This window comes from Rana temporaria, chromosome 1, assembly GCF_905171775.1.
Source record: "Rana temporaria chromosome 1, aRanTem1.1, whole genome shotgun sequence".
NCBI classification, from domain to species: domain Eukaryota; kingdom Metazoa; phylum Chordata; class Amphibia; order Anura; family Ranidae; genus Rana; species Rana temporaria.
Window position 1 is genome coordinate 629,894,538 of NC_053489.1, and position 15,213 is coordinate 629,909,750.

The 15,213-nt window shown below is 44.9% G+C and overlaps 1 protein-coding gene across 1 annotated transcript in view; it reads left to right on the plus strand.

Annotated features, from left to right (window-relative positions):
• LOC120924423 overlaps window positions 1-15,213 on the plus strand; it is a 66,700-nt gene that overhangs the window by 4,025 nt on the left and 47,462 nt on the right. The window contains exons 2-4 of the mRNA XM_040335382.1: window positions 3,995-4,049; window positions 7,628-7,773; window positions 14,774-14,927. Coding sequence (XP_040191316.1) covers window positions 4,034-4,049; window positions 7,628-7,773; window positions 14,774-14,927 — 316 coding nt within the window. The 5' untranslated portion in view covers window positions 3,995-4,033. The remainder of the gene's footprint in view (window positions 1-3,994; window positions 4,050-7,627; window positions 7,774-14,773; window positions 14,928-15,213) is intronic.

Below are 15,213 nucleotides of genomic sequence, written 5' to 3' on the forward strand. Positions count from 1 at the left end.
TCACCCGAAAAACAATTTTTAACATTAGATTGAGGCTCATTTTGTCTAGGGGAATCGGGTGTTTTTTTTTAAATCGAAGCAGTACTTACCGTTTTAGAGAGCGATCTTCTCCGCCGCTTCCGGGTATGGTCTTCGAGACTGGGCGTTCCTATTTGATTGACAGGCTTCCGACGGTCGCATTCATCGCGTCACGAGTAGCCGAAAGAAGCCAAACGTCGGTGCGGCTCTATACGGCGCCTGCGCACCGACGTTCGGCTACTTTCGGAAAATCGTGACGCGATGTATGCAACAGTCGGAAGCCTGTCAATCAAATAGGAACGCCCAGTCCCGCAGCCCATACCCAGAAGCGGCGGAGAAGATCTCTCTCTAAAACGGTAAGTACTGCTTCGATTTAAAAAAAACTACCCGATTCCCCTAGACAAAATTAGCCTCAATCTAATGTTAAAAATAAAGTTTTTGGGTGAACCTCCACTTTAAGTATGGACGTCGTTCCCGCGTCGAATTGTGAAAATTTTACGTTGTTTGCGTAAGTCGTTCGCGAATAGGGCTTTGCGTAAATTACGTTCACATCGAAACCATTGACTATTTGCGACGTGATTAGGAGCATGCGCACTGGGATACGTTCACGGCGGGCACATGCGCCGTTCGCGAGAAACATCATTTACGTGGGGTCATGTTTTATTTGCATAAAACACGCCCACCTCTTGACAATTTGAATTTGGCGCGCTTACGCCGACAGATGTACGCTACGCCGCCGTAACTTAGGGCGCAGGTTCTTTGTGAATCCAGCCCCAGCCTCACTAAGTTACGGCGGCGTAGCGTATCTGAGATACGCTACGCCCACACAAACTTACGGCGGGCTATCTGAATCTAGCCCATTGTTTATAAAGAAAATAAATATTTTTAACAATTTTTATAATTTGATTTATTATTCTTTCAATCTTTAAAGCAGTGTTAAACTCCTGCTAACAAAAATGAAATAAAATAGTCTCCTAGAAGCTTTATTGCTTAACCACTTCCCGCCTATGGCCGATTTACGTCCGGGAAGTGGTTTTGAAATCCTGACTGGACGTCCATGGACGTCCTGCAGGATTTCATGCCGCGCGCGGCTGTGGGGGCGCGCAGCGCGGCGATCGGTGATGCGGGGTGTCAGTCTGACACCCTGCATCTCCGATCTCGGTAAAGAGCCTCCGGTGGAGGCTCTTTACCACGTGATCAGCCGTGTCCAATCACGGCTGATCACGATGTAAACAGGAAGAGCCGTTGATAGCTCTTCCACACTCGCTTCTGACAGACGCGAGTAGAGGAGAGCCGATCGGCGGCTCTCCTGACAGGGGGGGGTTCGCGCTGATTGTTTATCAGCGCAGCCCCCCCTCGGATCGCCACACTGGACCACCAGGGAAGCCCACCCTGGACCACCAGGGAAGGGCAAAAAAAAAAAAAAGCCTGAAAAACAAAAACAAAAAAAGTCTGAAAAAAAAAAAGCATTAAAAAAAAAAAAAAAGATGCCAATCAGTGCCCACAAATGGGCACTGATTGGCAACATGGGAATCAGTGCTGCCCCACAGTGTCCATCAGTGCCACCCCACAGTGCCCATCCATGCCCAGTGCCCACCTATCAGTGCCCATCTGTGCCACCCATAAGTATCCATCAGTGCTGCCTATGTGTGCCCATCAGTGCTGCCTATGTGTGCCCATCAGTGCTGCCTATGTGTGCCCATCAGTGCTGCCTATGTGTGCCCATCAGTGCTGCCTATGTGTGCCCATCAGTGCCGCCTATGTGTGCCCATCAGTGCCGCCTATGTGTGCCCATCAGTGCCGCCTATGTGTGCCCATCAGTGCCGCCTATGAGTGCCCATCAGTGCCGCATACCAGCGCCGCCAATCAGTGCCACCTCATCTGTGCCCGTCAGTACTACCTCATCGATGTCCATCAATGCCATCTCATCGGTGCCTATCAGTGCCGCCATATCAGTGCCCGTAATTGAAAGAGAAAACTTACTTATTTACAAAAAAATTAACAGAAAAAAATTAAAACGTAATTTTTTTTCAAAATTTTCAGTCTTTTTTTAGTTGTTGCGCAAAAAAAAAAATCGCAGAGGTGATCAAATACCACCAAAAGAAAGCTCTATTTGTGGGAAAAAGGACGCCAATTTTGTTTGGGTACAGTGTAGCATGACCGCGCAATTGGCATTCAAAGTGCAACAGTGCTGAAAATTGGCTTGAGCGGGAAGGTGCGTAAGTGCCTGGTATGGAAGTGGTTAATGTACTACACTTGCACCACATACAGTATGTATGCACCACATATTGGCACTTTATGGCAGACTTGCCTCTCAAACCTCCAGTGCTGTGCTGTCACCGCTCCAGCTTAATCCAGGTGCTTCTTCCTTCTCCCGGTCTTCTTTTTGCGGTCGCCCTCTCCAGCTGCTTGAATGGCCGGGCCGCGATAACATCCCTTCTACACATGGAAGTCACTTCATCACAGCACAGAGCGGTGCCGTAAATGTGGTCTGAGTTGCACAAGCGCCAATTGGATTACCTTACTGCCGACAGGCTGGGAGAGGCATTTATGATGGTAGAGACCACTAGGGTCTCCTCTGTTATAAAACTCTGCCTGTCAGTGCTTTCTTTTTATTTTTTACCTTAAAGCGGGAGTTCACCCGAAAAACATTTTTTTACATTAGATTGGGTCTAATTACAGGAAGCAGAATCGGGTGTTTTGATTAAAATCAATGCAGTACTTACCGTTGTAGAGATAGATGTTCTCCGCCGCTTCCGCGTATGGTCTTCAGGACTGGGCGTTCCTATTTGATTGACAGCCTTCCGACGGTCGCATACAGCGCGTCACAAGTTGCCGAACGTCGGTGCGGCGCTATATGGTGCCTGCGCACCGACGTTCGGCTACTTTCGGAAACTGGTGACGCGCTGTATGCGACGGTCGGAAGGCTGTCAATCAAATAGGATACCCGGAAGCGGCGGAGAACATCTATCTAAAAAAAGGTAAGTACTGCATTGATTTTAATCAAAACACCCGATTCTGCTTCCCGTAATTGGGCTAATGTTAAAAAATAGATTTTTTTGGGTGAACCTTCACTTTAAAGTGATACTCCTAGTCATACTTGACTCAACTGTGCAGTTTGTTTTGCACAGAGTGGCCCCGAACGATCCTCTTCTGGGGTCCCACGGCGGCTTTCTCGGCTCCTCCCTGCATCAGATAACCCCCTCTGGGAAGCGCTCTCCCAAGGGGGTTACCTTGCGGGTGCACTCCCGTGTCCAGCATTTGGTGTCCATAGCCGCCGAATGCTGGACTCGTTGCCCGTGTCATTGGATTTGATTGACAGCAATGGGAGCCAATGGCTGCGCTGCTATCTATCCAATGAAGAGCCGAGAACCCATGGTGAGAGCGACGGCGGGATCGCGCTCACGGAAATTTGGGGCTCAGGTTAGTAAAATGGCGCTGGGGTGCTGGACAAGGCAAGGTGTTTTTTTACCGTAATGCATAGGATGCATTAAAGGAGTTGTAAAGGAAACCTTTTTTTTTTTTCTGAAATGACTGTTTACAGGGTATAGTTACATAATAGTTAACTGATTCCTTTTAAAAATGATTAAAAATAGATAAAAATCAATCATATAATGTACCTGTAGTTTCTAGTTTCGTTGTTGCATGTTGTTTCCTGCTTCTGTGATGTACAGAGCCACAGAGCCAATACAGGGCAGTGATGGTTTGGAAAACAAAACTGATTGGTGCTGTGGGGTTTTAGACACACAGTAATCACACCTCCTTGATTTGTGACCACAGTGAGAAAGCTCCCAGTACTGTGGTTATCAGGAAACAGACAACCAGGAAGTGTGGAGATCAGAGAAGAATTACAGCAACTTGAGAGCAAAAACGTATGAAAAAGATCTTCTACATTGTTTTTATTGGTATTTTATCAAATATTTGTGAACTACATGGTGAACTTGCTTACCAAGCTGTCTCTTTTTTTTTTTTTCAGGCATGAAATTGCAACTAGAATTGTGACCTGGCCTAGACAATGGAATTAGTATATGGTACGTTTTTTAGTCAATTACACCAAAGTCTGTTTTTACAATGCCATTTATACTGTATGCGTTATCTCCTGGCTATTTCACTTCAAATACACAAATAGTCGTGTAGCAGGGAGCTGGCTACCTTACTTGCAGCATCAGAAGACACTCTGCAACATTGTTGCAGTGAGACTGTTTCCCTCTAGTGCCGGTGTTCCGTCAGATTAGCTGACCCGTCAAAACTTGTAACGGAAATGACCTTCCATCACGGCCATCTTGGTACACCCCGCAGTAAGCCTGCAGTCTGAAGTCACCAAGCGGACATCTTTTTTACAGGATGTCTTGCATTCCACACTTATTTTTACCACTAAACTGAGCTTGTATCGTGAAATACAGGATTTAGAAATCCATGACCCTGTTTTGATGTTGAATTTTAAAAGCAGCAGTGTTCTGTCAGACTAGCAAACCTGTGAGATCAGCAGGCTTGCCGCTGATTTTAAGATTCAACATCAAAACAGTGTCGCGGGTTTCTAAATGCTGTATTTCACGGTGTAAGCTCAGTTTAGTGGTAAAAATGTGCAAGATTTCAGTGGGTGTAATAAGATGTCCGCTTGGCGACTTCTAACTGTAGGCTTAGTGTGGCCAAGTGCGGGGTGTACCAAGATGGCTGTGACGGAATTTCACTTCCGTTACGAAATCTGACAGAGGTCGCCTTATCTGATGGAACTCCAGCTAAGACTCTGTGCTGTCACATCCTGTCAGCAGAGTGAGTACCACCAGGGAGCAAAGCTACATGGAATTTGTAGTCCCAGGACTCAAGTTTCACATCCAGATTGAACTGTATGGAACTACAAGAGCCAGCGTGCTCTAGAAAAAAGGATCCAAAGACTCCATCTTGTTTGCCTGAGGGAATTCAGTTACCACGAGGCAAGGGAAGAGTGGACTTAGGAGAGAGGTGCTGCCTCCCGGGTTTTTTTGTGGGTATCCATATACGGTTGAGGACATCCAACCCGAGAGAGGGGGATCCCAGGTGCATATCCAGATGCACCTGCATTGACGGTGTGAGGTGAGCAGTCGGGTCCCTAGAAGAGCCTGCCTGTTCCAGGACATTCGTTTGAGCCTTGACCGCAGGATCGGTGAGAGGCCTTTTGCCCATTTTCAGGAAACAAAGACACTGCATACAGAGTTGAATGGACACTGTATACAGACATTATTGCTGTTAGTCACCTTGCTGACACTTGTAGTGCCACAAGACATCAGGCCACTCGGATATAGAGACGCTGTATACAGACACCATTCCCCTTATTCACCTTCCTGAGGAAGATCCTGTATTCTTTGTTTGGTAATCTGTGCCCATTGTACTGATTTGCTCTGCCATTCAGGGTTTGAATCCCCTGAGAGCAGCCTTTAATATAGTATTGAGCTAGTCTCTGTCTCTATTTCTCTCTCTCTCTCTCTCTCTCTCTCTCTCTCTCTCTCTTCTGTCTGTCTGTCTGTCTGTCTCTCTGTCTCTCTCTCTCTCTGTGTCTCTCTGTGTCTCTGTGTCTCTCTGTCTCTCTCTCTCTCTCTCTCTCTCTCTGTGTCTCTCTGTCTCTCTCTCTCTCTCTCTGTCTCTCTCTGTGTCTCTCTCTCTCTCTCTCTCTCTCTGTGTCTCTCTCTGTGTGTCTGTCTCTCTCTGTCTTTCTGTCTCTGTCTCTGTCTGTCTCTGTCTGTGTGTGTGTGTGTGTGTGTGTGTGTGTGTGTGTCTGTCTCTCTCTCTCTCTCTGTCTGTCTCTCTCTCTCTCTCTGTCTGTCTCTCTCTCTCTGTCTGTCTCTCTCTCTCTGTCTGTCTCTCTCTGTCTGTCTGTCTCTGTCTGTCTGTGTGTCTCTGTCTGTGTCTGTGTCTCTCTCTCTCTCTCTCTCTCTCTCTCTCTCTCTCTCTCTCTCTCTCTCTCTCTCTCTCTCTCTCTCTCTCTCTCTCTCTCTCTCTCTCTCTCTCTCTCTGTCTCGTTAACATCTCGGGAAATCAGGGGTTAAATGTGTGCCTAGCAATGTTTACTGTGTGTTTTTTTTTAACTAGGCAATGTGCTGCTTTTTAATCCCTGTTTTGCACCTCATCAAATTTTCTGAGATTGTGGATTTGAGGTTTTCATGAGCTGTAAGCCATAATCATCACAATTATGAAAAATCACGGCTTGAACTCTCTTGCTTTGCATGTAATGAGTCTATCTCATATATTAGTTTCACCTTTTAAGTTGCATTAGTGAAATAAATGAACTTTTGCACGATATTCAAATTTTTCGAGATACACCCGTATGTGTGTGCACAGACTTTGTCTTTTGCGGGACCCGATCGCCGCCGGTGTCCCGCGATCGGGTCACAGGAGCTGAAGAACAAGGAGTGGTGTGTGTGTAAACACACCTTCCCCGTTCTTCTGTGTGGCAGTGTCACTGATCATCTGATATAGGGAACGACGATCAGTGACGTCACACCTACAGCCACACACCCCTACAGTAAGAATTACTCCCTTAGGCTGCATTCACACCTAATCGCAGCGTTTTGTCCCGCGAATTGCGGCGAAAAATTGCAGCGTTTTGTCACCGCGATTTTAACCCCCAGGTCCACATCTCCTATGCCGAACGCAGAAGCCGCCTGAAAAAAAGGGTTCGGGACTTGTTTTGAGCTTCAGGCGCTCGGCGTTTCGGCATTCGGTTTGGAGATGTGAACCATCTCCATAGAGGGCAATGGTATTTCTCCCCTCCAGCATATCGAGCGTCGGGCGTAAATACGCCTAGGTGTGAATGGAGCCTTAGGGCACACTTAACCCCTTAGCACCCCTAGTGGTTAACCCCTTTACTGCCATTGGCATTTTCACAGTAATCGGTGCATTTTTATAGCACTTTTCGCTGTGAAAATGACAATGGTCCCAAAAATGTGTCCGATGTGTCCGCCATAATGTCGCAGTCACGAAAAAAATCGATGATCGCCGCCATTACTGGTAAAAAAAAAAAATATTAATAAAAATGCCATAAAACTATCCCCTATTTTGTAGACGCTATAACTTTTGCACAAACCAATCAATAAACACTTATTGCGATTTATTTATTTTTCTACCAAAAATATGTAGAAGAATACGTATCGGCCTAAACTGAGGAAAATTGTTTTTTTATATATTTTTTGGGGATATTTATTATAGCAAAAATTAAAAAATATTGCATCTTTTTTTTTTTTTAAATTGTCGCACTATTTTGTTTATAGCGCAAAAAATAAAAATCGCAGAGGTGATCAAATACCACCAAAAGAAAGCTCTATTTGTGGGAAAAAAAGGACACCCATTTTGTTTGGGAGCCATGTCGCGCGACCGCGCAATTGTCAGTTAAAGCGACGCAGTGCCGAATCACAAAAACTGGCCAGGTCCTTTACCTGCATAATGGTCCGGGGCTGAAGTGGTTAAAATGCAACTGTATAAATGGGTTCCAAGATGGGTTCATCACTTTCTAGAGGATAAAGTACACAGCATACATTTAGTTCCTTGATTATCTATGAATGAATGTATAGATAAAAAAAACAGTACAAAGAGCACAGGCAATCCTGCTAACCATTAAACATTGTTTTCTACACAGGGCACAATGGGCAGAAGGTACCCCTGGAAGATCTGCAGTGGTTTTTGGCAAAGTCAAAGGTCTCCATCAGTCTGGCGGTTACCGAATACTCTTCTTTTTTCGATGGTTTAAAGGAGGGAAGTTTTCTGTCTGAAGAGGAGTCACTGGTAAAGTGCTTTTATTCACTATATAGTCCTTTACAGCTGGAAGAAATGTCAGCTAAAAGAAATACCTTTTATGCCCACAAGAGGGCCCTCAAGTACCGATTAGAATAATACCTTTAGCAGGGGTCTTGAATTTTACAGAGGTCCGGACAGCAAAATGTGTTGGCCCAGATTCAGTAAGAATCTGCGCCTTTCTTACGCAGGCACAGGGCAGTGTTTTTGCCCTGCGCCCGCGCAAATTTTCTGCGCTGCCAGCGATTCACGGAGCAGAAGCTCCGTAAATTGCGGGGGCGCTGTTTTAACTTGCCCGGCGTACGGGCGCCTAATGTAAATGATCCCGCCGGGGGCAGGAATCATTTAAATTAGGCGCGCTCCCGCGCCGAGCGTAGAGCGCATGCTCCGTCGGGAAACTTTCCCGATGTGCATTGCGGCAAATGACGTTGCAAGGACGTCATTTGCTTCAAAGTGAACGTGAATGGCGTCCAGCGCCATTCACGATCCACTTACGCAAACGACGTAAAATTTGAACGTCGCGACGCGGGAACGTGGCCATCCTATAGCATTGGCTGCGCTTGCTATTAGGATGTGTAACGTTGCGTGAAACCCGACGTACGCAAATTTCGTAATTTGCGTATGCAGGGCCAGCGCAAGTTTGTGAATCGGTGTTAGTATGCAATTTGCATACTATACACAGATCACAATGGGAGCGCCCCCTAGCGGTTTTCGCTAGAATGCAGCCTAAAATCTGCGTGGCATAAGAGCCTTATGCCGCGCAGATTTTAGGCTGCAGTCGGCTTAGCGATGTTCCTGAATCAGGAGCATTCGCTACGCCGGAGCAAGTAAGCAATTGCGCCGTGTAACATATGGTTACACGGGCGCAATTGCTTCTTGAATCCACCCCATTGTTAAAAAACATGATCTCAGTTCAAATCTGACCCCCCCCCCCCCACGATCTTTATCCTTCATTTCCTCGATTCTATGTAACCTGTTCTCTGCTCAAAGCTGTCGGGGGGGGGGGGGGAGCTGGAAATAGAGAAGAGATACAAAATATAATTTTATTCTTTTAGATCAAAAGGATAAACTTCTGTCTGTAAATTAAATCAGTTTAACCACTTCCAGACCGCCGCAGTAGTTTTACGTTGCTACTTTGAAAAGGAATACCGTTGTTATGGTAGCAGCGGGCGGTGCGCTTCAAGATAAAAGTGGTCTCTGCGGCGATTCGCTGCAAGATCACTTTTATGGGGCAGCGGGTGCCCCTCCCGCCGTTCCCTGGTGCCCTCCGCCGCTTACCGGAGCCGTCGGTAGCGGTGGAGGCGATCGCGTCCTCTCCACAGGCTGACATGGAGACTAGTGAGGGGAAGATGGCCCCTACCCGTCTCCATATCATTGCAGGGCGGAAGCGACGTCAAAACATCACTTCTGCCCAATGCTCTTAAAGGGATTTTTTTTTTTTTTTTTTTTTAAATGAGATTCTTTTATTTATTTATTTTTTTATTGCATTTTAGTGTAAATATGAGATCTGAGGTGTTTTTGATCCCAGATCTCATATTTGAGAGGACCCGTCATGCTTTTTTTCTATTACAAGAAACATCCTTTGTAATAGGAATAAAAGTGACCCAATTTTTTTTTTAAAAAAGAACAGTGTAAAAATGTAAAAAAAAAGTCAATGTAAATAAGAAACATGCCCCGTCCCTCCGAGCTCGCGTGCAGAAACAAATGCATACGTTGGTAGCGCCTGCATGTGAAAATGGTGTTCAAAACACACATGTGAGGTATCGCCAAGATCGTTAGAGTGAGAGCAATAATTCTAGTCCTAGACCTCTGTAACTCAAAACATGCAACCTATAGAATTTTTTTTTTTTTTTTTTTTTTTTTAAACGTCACCTATGGAGATTTTTAAGGGTAAAAGTTTGTCGCCATTCCACGAGCGGGTGCAACTTTGAAGCGTGACATGTTTGGTACCAATTTACTCGGCGTAATGTTATCTTTCACAAAATAAAAAAAAAATATTTAGGCTAACTTTATTGTTATTATTAATATTATTATTATTTTTTTTTTTATTATTTATTTTAAAAAAAAAGTGTATTTTTCCCCCAAAAAAGTGCGATTGTAAGACCACTGCTCAAATACGTGTGACAGAAAGGGTGTTAAAAAAAATATATATATATATAATGTTTGGGGGTTCTAAGTAAATTTCTTTAAAAACAAATATTTTTTTTTAACTTCTAAATACCAAATCTCCGGCGGAAGGAGCTGCAGATCAGGACTGAATGGCAGAAGCTGCCCAAGTTATATGTGAACAAGCGGGTGATTACCCTGCTTGTTAGTTTGTTTCGTGGCCCATGCACCCCCTGGTCTCCGCATTTCACATTGAGAATCACAGCGTTGATGCTGTCACTCAGGGTGCACACACGTGGGTTGTGAGCACCGCTGCGTGTAGCCATCTCAGGACCATCGACCATGTCAACAGTAACAACTGTAAAAGTGCTTAACCATATATACAGTGCCTTGCGAAAGTATTCGGCCCCCGTGAACTTTGCGACCTTTTGCCACATTTCAGGCTTCAAACATAAAGATATAAAACTATTTTTTTTTTTTTTTAAGAATCAACAACAAGTGGGACACAATCATGAAGTGGAACGAAATTTATTGGATATTTCAAACTTTTTTAACAAATAAAAAACTGAAAAATTGGGCGTGCAAAATTATTCAGCCCCTTTACTTTCAGTGCAGCAAACTCTCTCCAGAAGTTCAGTGAGGATCTCTGAATGATCCAATGTTGACCTAAATGACTAATGATGATAAATAGAATCCACCTGTGTGTAATCAAGTCTCCGTATAAATGCACCTGCACTGTGATAGTCTCAGAGGTCCGTTTAAAGCGCAGAGAGCATCATGAAGAACAAGGAACACACCAGGCAGGTCCGAGATACTGTTGTGGAGAAGTTTAAAGCCGGATTTGGATACAAAGATTTCCCAAGCTTTAAACATCTCAAGGAGCACTGTGCAAGCGATAATATTGAAATGGAAGGAGTATCAGACCACTGCAAATATACAAAGACCTGGCCGTCCCTCTAAACTTTCAGCTCATACAAGGAGAAGACTGATCAGAGATGCAGCCAAGAGGCCCATGATCACTCTGGATGAACTGCAGAGATCTACAGCTGAGGTGGGAGACTCTGTCCATAGGACAACAATCAGTCGTATACTGCACAAATCTGGCCTTTATGGAAGAGTGGCAAGAAGAAAGCCATTTTTTAAAAATATCCATAAAAAATGTCGTTTAAAGTTGGCCACAAGCCACCTGGGAGACACACCAAACATGTGGAAGAAGGTGCTCTGGTCAGATGAAACCAAAATCGAACTTTTTGGCAACAATGAAAAACGTTATGTTTGGCGTAAAAGCAACACAGCTCATCACCCTGAACACACCATCCCCACTGTGAAACATGGTGGTGGCAGCATCATGGTTTGGGCCTGCTTTTCTTCAGCAGGGACAGGCAAGATGGTTAAAATTGATGGGAAGATGGGTGGAGCCAAATACAGGACTATTCTGGAAGAAAACCTGATGGAGTCTGCAAAAGACCTGAGACTGGGACGGAGATTTGTCTTCCAACAAGACAATGATCCAAAACATAAAGCAAAATCTACAATGGAATGGTTCACAAATAAACATATCCAGGTGTTAGAATGGCCAAGTCAAAGTCCAGACCTGAATCCAATCGAGAATCTGTGGAAAGAACTGAAAACTGCTGTTCACAAACGCTCTCCATCCAACCTCACTGAGCTCGAGCGGTTTTGCAAGGAGGAAGGGGCAAAAATTTCAGTCTCTGGATGTGCAAAACTGATAGAGACATACCCCAAGCGACTTACAGCTGTAATCGCAGCAAAATGTGGCGCTACAAAGTATTAACTTAAGGGGCTGAATAATTTTGCACGCCCAATTTTTCCGTTTTTTATTTGTTAAAAAAGTTTGAAATATCCAATAAATTTCGTTCCACTTCATGATTGTGTCCCACTTGTTGATTCTTCAAAAAAAATTACAGTTTTATATCTTTATGTTTGAAGCCTGAAATGTGGCAAAAGGTCGAAAACGAATACTTTCGCAAGGCACTAATATATATATATAGGGGGGGGGAAGACAGAGAAAGATCGGAATCTCACCACAGATGCATGAGGGGTTCACCCTGTCCGCACCGGACCACCAGTCGCCAGGCTATCGCGCTGAAAGAAAAACCGGTTACCGTATTTATCGGCATATACCGCGCACTTTTTTGCCCTGAAAATCAGGGCAAAATCGTGGGTGTGCGGTATACGCCGATACCCGCTTTCCCGCGCCGAGTTTGAATACTGCGCCGGCATATACCGAGCGCAGTACACTCGTGTATAGTTGGGCAGGCTCGGCTCCTCTCGCGCTCACGTCCTGGACATGAGCTCGAGAGTAGCCGAGCCTGCCCGACTATACACGAGTGTACTGCGCTCTGTATATGCCGGCGCAGTATTCAAACTCGGCGCGGGGATCGAGCGGGGAGGACGCCGCAGATGGACGCCGGACCCGACGAAAAGGACACCCAAAGCCGCAGACGGACGCCGGACCCGACGAGGCCGCCGATGGACACCGCACAAGACACCAAAACTGTAAGTACTAAAATGTTTTTTTTTACAAGAATGTCGGGTCCACTTTAGGGGTGCGCGCTATACGCCGGAGCGCGCAATACCCCGATAAATACGGTATGTTAAGCAATGTCCGCAGTCTACGCTCCGTATCATGGGGGGTTTACATTCCTGTTGTGACCTAGAGTTGGGTCCGCTAGCTTTAGCAGGGATTCGTCCAAACTAGAGGGGATATAATTGGGGTCTGAAAAATGATCTGTCCAGAGAATCCATCGGGCAGTGTGCGCATCTCTAGTGTCTTTACAGGTTGCGATCCTGCTTGTTAGTTTGAAAAGACTTCTGCTCTCTGTCCCGATCTGCAGCAGTGAGGCCCAGGAGAGGACACCCAGCTGTGGCAGGACTGCGGTCCGGACAGGACTGTCGCTCACTTTTCTTTAGCCAGTGAATTGATTCAAGCTTCTTTTGAAGTTGCTTTTGCATTCATTGACCTTTACTGGCAAGAAAAGCCGATTGGACCAAAACAAAATCCCGCACACCAAGTCGACGCATGCTTGGAAGCATTGAACTTCGATTTTTTCAGCACGTCGTTGTGTTTTACGTCACCGCGTTCTGACACGATCGGTTATTTAACCAATGGTGTGTAGGCACGACTGACCATCAGTCAGCTTAATCGGTTAACCAATGACAACGGTCCTTCAGACCGTTTTCATCGGATGGACTGATCGTTTGTACGAGGCTTTAGATGTTGTGGCTGCATTCGTTTTTTCCCATTTCCTTTTTTAGGCTGTCTCTTTCCTTTTTATTTTCACCTGGTGATCCTGCCAGTAAGTCTGTTCTTCAAAAGAACAAGCTCTCCTGCAATTGTGTCACTTATAGAGATGAGACAAACCATTTAACACACTCGTGGGGTGCTTACAGTGATTAGCTTTTTATTTATTCATGTAAAACCTTTATCCCAAAAAGAAAGAAACTGCTGTAACTGCTTATTAACTGTGAGCTGGAGCTTGTCTTCAATTTGTTAGTGCATTTGAATCTGCTAGTATATTTAACACATTCCCTTCCCCCAAAACAAACAATACTGCTGTACCCCCTGTGCTCCTTCATCCAGATTTAGGGCACGCTAACACAGGAGGTGTGTTACTGGCCAGATCACTAGGTGAAAATGAGGGGGGGGGGCATAAAAAAAAGAAAACAAATGCAGCCACCAAATCTAGTGATGGGTAAGCTGCAATATTTTACCTTTTTTGGTTTGTGGTTTAATACAGGGCTCGACAAATCCCGGTCGCCAGGTCACCATGGCGACTAGAAATAGCGTACTGGCGACTTGGCTTTTTTTTTTTGTGAGCTGGCACCATCTGGTGGTGGCCGTTGGTATTACAAGTTAAGCATTACAAGTTAAACAGCAATTCTAATGTTATTTTTCACTATTTTCACTGACATCTTCTTCCCTCTAATTAGAACCCCCAAACATTATATATATTTTTTATCCTAACACCCTAGAGAATAAAATGGCGATCGTTGCAATACTTTCTGTCACGCCGTATTTGCGCAGCGGTCTTACAAGCACACTTTTTTGGGAAAAAATTACACTTTTTTTAATTAAAAAATAAGACAACAGTAAAGTTATCCCCATTTTTTGTAATATTATGAAAGATAATGTTATGCCGAGTAAATTCATACACAACATGTCACGCTTCAAAATTGTGTCCGCTCGTGGAATGCCGACAAACTTTTACCCTTTAAAATCTTCATAGGCGACGTTTAAAAAAATCTACAGGTTGCATGTTTTGAGTTACAGAGGAGGTCTAGGGCTAGAATTATTGCTCTCGCTCTACCAATCGCGGCGATACCTCACATGTGTGGTTTGAACACCGTTTACATATGCGGGCGCTGCTCACGTATGTGTTCGCTTCTGCGCGCAAGCTCGTCGGGACGGGGTGCGTTTTCTGGCTCCTAACTTTTTTAGCTGGCTCCTAGATTCCAAGCAAATTTGTCAAACCCTGGTTTAATACCTCTTTACCCTAGGGTTATACTTCTGCGTGTGGTTGTGGGTGCAGCAATCGCATCGATTCGGTGAAAACGCACTGCTCGGTGGAAATTCTGAATGGCACCCCCACGCATGTAAAATTGCGGTGCGGGTGCGAGAACCACAGGGAAATCCCATGGTCAAAAAGACCACGCGATTTTCCTGCGGCCACGTTTTGGGAAAGGCGCATGCACAACGCGGCCCGCAGAGATGTGAACTTGGGGTTAGAATAAACAGTAAAGAATGATGGTGTATGCAGAGTGTGAATATGACTGTCCCTTGTATAAATATATAAAATAAACACACATTAATACAGTTGGATATGTCAAGCGGATGTATTTTACAAAGTGATCTCTCATCTAGGAGCTGCAGGCCGATAAGAAGTCTGTCCATCAAATTGTATATGACTGTCTATGCCGCATAGAAGAAAAACCCTTGCTGTTGCAACATTTCTTTTGGCACTTATTGCAGAAACCCCTGCGGAAGCAATATCCTGATCTAAAACCCATTTATAAAGGTAGGTTAGAAAACCATCAAAGTGCTTGTAAACCCTTACCTATATCCAGTAACATGACTAGTCTTCAGGTGATACACAGAGAATAAACCAATCTATTCTACAGAAGTTGTACCTGTTTATCTTCTCTTCTTTCCAACTATTAAAAATGCAGAATTTTATAAAGCTTGTCTAAACTTTCAGAAAACGGGGTGCGGAGTGTTGAAATTGCACACTGTGTAGCGTCGGGCTGGCCGATTTAATTAAAGTAGATGTAAACCCTCCATACACCCAGTGAAGTTAACAGCCT